The sequence below is a fragment of the Temnothorax curvispinosus genome, unplaced genomic scaffold (genome assembly GCF_003070985.1).
Source record: "Temnothorax curvispinosus isolate PA1 unplaced genomic scaffold, ASM307098v1 QBEX01010406.1, whole genome shotgun sequence".
Lineage (NCBI taxonomy): Eukaryota > Metazoa > Arthropoda > Insecta > Hymenoptera > Formicidae > Temnothorax > Temnothorax curvispinosus.
The window spans coordinates 1-4,782 of record NW_020220186.1 but is presented as its reverse complement, the minus strand read 5'-3'; the positions used below and the strand labels follow the sequence as shown (position 1 = coordinate 4,782).

At 32.4% G+C, this 4,782-nt stretch overlaps 1 protein-coding gene across 1 annotated transcript; it reads right to left on the bottom strand.

Moving 5' to 3' along the window:
• Nucleotides 1-360: 360 nt before the first annotated feature.
• LOC112460225 (fatty acid synthase-like) lies at nucleotides 361-4,106 on the bottom strand (the record flags this gene model as incomplete). Its single annotated transcript, XM_025024829.1, has 6 exons — nucleotides 3,736-4,106; nucleotides 3,130-3,623; nucleotides 2,430-2,734; nucleotides 1,750-2,148; nucleotides 658-1,682; nucleotides 361-590 (listed from the first exon to the last, which is right to left on the bottom strand). Coding segments are annotated over exons 1-6 (2,594 nt in total), but the record flags the coding sequence as incomplete, so codon positions are not given.
• Between the last annotated feature and the right edge of the window lie 676 nt (nucleotides 4,107-4,782).

The following is a 4,782-nucleotide window of genomic DNA, read 5'->3' as shown; positions in this document are numbered from 1 at the left end:
TAATAATTTTGTAGAGTTTTTCTATTGTTAAATGTATAAATTCTTTCCCTTGTGTTTAGCTTTGCGTTTATCTTGATGTATCAGGACACCACATCAACGATGCAATTAATTTTGTTATGCGGATCGGTGTAACTCGAACAAAAGCACTCGATAAGAACCGGAATTCGGTCGAAACGTCGTGCAATTCCTGTATCAATTGGCCAGTTGGGTCGAAATAAAACGACTTATTTTTAATATTACTTAAATTAAAACGTTATTAATACTAATTAACGGTACTCATATAAAATAGAAATTAATCCTGACAATTGTAAAGAGTTCTTTCTGTCGTATACCTATAAGTATTAATATTCTATATCTTACCCGTGTGAACATAATCCCATTATCCTCTGCTTATGCGTATTGAAACCAACAAATTCCAAGCCAATAAAACAGTCGTTACCGCGTTCAAACGTTTCAGGGTTGAGTCTACCAGTAGCTATCATGATATCTTTAAAATTAACAGACGTATAAATTACATCAACGAGGTTTTCACGGTTAATGCGAGACATTCTGCTCTGTGCCCAGCAGAGAGTACTCAGATCTCCTTGTACCTGTTATAAGTAAACATTAATTATTATTATTTATAATAAAATGTAATAGAACACCTTAATAACATACCATCTGCGTAACGTAAGCGCTCTGAACAAGTTTTGATTCCAACGATGGTAATGGTAAATGGCTGTATGATCCCCAAACGTTACCAGAACGTATAACGTTGATGGGTAAATCCAACTGTAGCTGCTTCGCGTACAATGGTTCTTGCAAAGAAAATGTAGGCGCTTTGTCATCTTGAATAAATACGCTTCTAATTATTTCGCCGCCTGGTTCTTTTCGCAAGCATTTAATAAAACCGAGTAGCCCGCATTCGAAGTCTCCTTCCGAAACGAGAATTATCTCCGTATCTACACTAGTCTCGTTTTCTACATTCATGATTGATTTTAGTTCATTTACCCATAAAAATTCGTAATTGTTCACATGTACAATCCACTGGTTTTTCGCAATATTTCGCGTTTTTCTTAATAACAAAAGCTTCTTGTCATTTATTTGTTTTTCCAATATGATATCTAACTCATACGTTTTCAGGCATGAATAATCATAGACCGCACCAGATTCCTCCAAAGTCAGTAGAAAACCCTGTGGCATTAACAGAGACAACAACTGTTTATATAATTTTTTGCTATTTTTTGTCAAAATATCAAAACCAAGGACTATCAAACAATTCTCGTCCTTCGACAACTTCGTAATTTCCGTTGTAGAAACGTTGTCGGGCAAAGAAATATTTGGGAATTTCTCGTGGGTCGTCACGAGTTTAGTGTGGTGTCGAATTTGCGGTAAATTATTAAAGATTTCACTAATAAGTGGAGAATTTAAATCTTCTGGTATCACTTTGTCACTATCATCGACAAATTCGATAATTTTAATATTTATCATATTGCAACATTCGAGTGCAATGTGCATCGACATTCTTATTGCATCTTGCAACGATATAGTACCTAAATCACGATGAGCAACAAATTTGTATTCTTCAAGAACGGTATTAACTACTTTTTGCCGGCGAGATATAGGTGTAGCCACAATGCCACAAATTTCTATTCCTCCAGATATTATAGCGTCTAAAGACTTGTAACGACGAACAGAGAATTCTGCAACATAGCGAATGAAATTCATTTGTCAGGCAATTGGCCGCATTGTATCACTTATTTTACTTACGTCTATCTCCAATTGGATAATCCTGAATTATCTGTGTGTGATATTTCGGATCGATAGTCAGTTTGCGAATTCTTATTGGAACATAAAGGCTTCTTGAATTCTGTCCTAAAATCATCATCTGTAACATACTGTCCATAAATGCCACCCAATTACATGTCCATGCGATATGGCCGTTTGATCCAGTAACCGATGCGCTTTTTAATCCACGAAATGCGCCAGCATATTGATAACCGCGAAGTCTTAATTCCTTGTAGATGTCTTTTGTACTCATTTCTTCTTCACTATCGATACATTCAGCAAAATTAGCTGATATTTTTTCATTTTCAATATTAGTTGGAATTCGTACTGTTCCAGTAACAATAGCATTATCTCCTTCGATTATATCAAACCTATTGCTACCTAGATATAGGTGTAAATTCATTAAACGTAATATAATTTTATAAGAAATCAAAATTAATATAAATATGTTAATATTGAGCTGGACCTTACAAAAGCAGTTGACTTGTGAAAAAAAAGAAGATTCCGCGTTAAGATTAGTTATTCTCATATATTTTCTCTGCATATTTTTTACATTTTAATTATAGTATATATTGCGCCATAAAAGTAGCATAAGTTTTAAAATCTAATTAAAAAATAAAAAACTCACGCTAGAAAATTAGTTGTTTACGTAATAATATTACCTTCTTGGATCGAGAGAGTTAATTCAATCTCATTTTGTTGTGATAGTACTGTAGCACGAATAAAATTAACGTCTTCAAATACAATTGGTGTATTGATATATTCTTGGTTTTTTAACGATGCAATCATTTCCCAGATATAAAAAAGATATCCCATAGCAGGAAATAAATTTTTTTCATTAACGACATGGCCTGTTAAATACGCAAAATCTTCATCAATTGTACTAATACTGACAACTATTTCCTTTTTGTCAATTATTTCTTTTTGACGAACTCGCATTACAAACAAATCTTCTAAATGATTCCATCTGCAAACGTCATTAGAAATTATTATATAATCTTCGTGTAAACGAATTAATTGTGGAAATTACTTAATTCAAGATTTGATGTAAAATTGAAGCACAGATTCTAAAATATCACTGTTATCTGCTCTTTCTAATAGGCATAAAAGGATTAACATATGTATAAGAATACATTTATCTTTGAGACAAGTAAGGTGATAGAATGTCTTCAAAATACGGAAATGTGATTTTGAAATTAGATGATAAAACTAACCAAGTTCGAAAAAGAGTTCAAAGTTCTAATTCGCTATTATATTAAACATGTTCTCTTCTGACTATTTCACCTAAATATTTCAAAATTTATGAAAGCGTTTGTTTTTCGATAATTTGTCCATTTGTGCCTAAACGAAAAATATGCATACCTTATGAGAGGAGAAATCATTGGGGTACCGCGGCTTACAGGAAATTCCACTGTCGGATAAAGATTTGCAATCTGTGGCTGCAAACCTGCGTTATAAAGTTTTCCGATTGATTCTAAAAATATCTCATTATTATGATCCCCGGTTCGTTCATATAGCGCTACGTTTGTTACTGTAGAGTATAAATAATTGTTTAAAATGTGTTGAAGAATATTCTGAGGAGATATTTCAATCGTCACTGTATCTTTTGGAACTGAACGTATCATCTTTGCGAATAACACCGGAGACAACAAGTGATTTGTATAATATTTTGAACATAAAGGTATAGTATTGGAGTACTCGTAAGAGGATGTTGTCAGCCACTTTGAGCTGTGAAACTTTTTTTGTGGTAATGTTCGGTTCAAGTATTCTTCAGACTTAGCTACAGCAGGTTTGATGTAACGACTATGAAAAGGTATATAACCACAAGAAATTTCTTTTATAGGTATACTATTTGCCTAAAAGAATGAATAAAATCATAAATATTATTAATTGCTTGTTTTAACAAAACAAATAAAGAAACTAGATAAAAAAAAGATTATATTGTTTATATAAGCATTAAATATATACCTGCAATTTAGTGAAGAATGTTTTTATAGAATTCGTTGGTCCGCTTACAATAAAATTAGAAGAACTATTGTAACAAGCTATATCGATATCCGAAGGACACATAACTTTTAAGGTTTCAAGGTCCAGATTAATTTCAGCCATGGAGCCATTAATTATTTTCGACTCGTGAAGGGCTAAACCGATGAAATATGCCGACAGAACCGTTTCTTCGGCCGTTAAACATCCATCGGCATATCCACAGATTAGTTCACCAATAGAGTGACCGATTATAAAATCGGGGACTACACCAATAGATGTTAAAAGATCAACTAATCCAATCTGCGATACATATAAAAGAAATAGCTTCCCATTTAGTTTAAATAAAGATTAAAATTATGAGGTAATTATAAAGTATTTTTTTTTAATTATCTTTATAATATATGGTATATATATATATATATATATAATATTATATATATATGTGTGTGTGTGTGTGTGTGTGTGTGTATGTATATGTATGTATATATATATTGTTTTATATTTCTGTGTGTGTGTGTGTGTGTGTGTGTGTGTGTGTGTGTGTGTGTGTATGTATATGTATGTATATACAGTGTGTCCTATTTAAAAAAACGCACGATAATTCTTCAACGAAGCATTTTCAGCAAAAATATTTCAGACAAAAGTTGTACGATTTCGAGGGGCACATAAGATGGTGTCATTAGTTTGACCTTGAATAGTTGCTTGAAGGTCACGTAAAGGTCACCTTCAATTTTTTAAATAAAATCTTCCATATTGTAGTATATTGTTTGAAAGGGCATAAAATAAGAAAAATTGTGGCGCAAGTTAGAAGTCGATACTTTGACCCATTTAAAAGTTATTTAGGTTCAAAAATTGGCTTTTTCGAACTTTGATCCTAAATAACACTCGAACGGGTTAACGTATCGACCTCTAACTTGCGCCAAAATTTTTCTTATTTTATGCCCTTTCAAAGGATATACTACAATATGGGAAGTTCTATTTAAAAAATTGAAGGTGACCTTCATGTGACCTTCAAACGCCTATCTAATA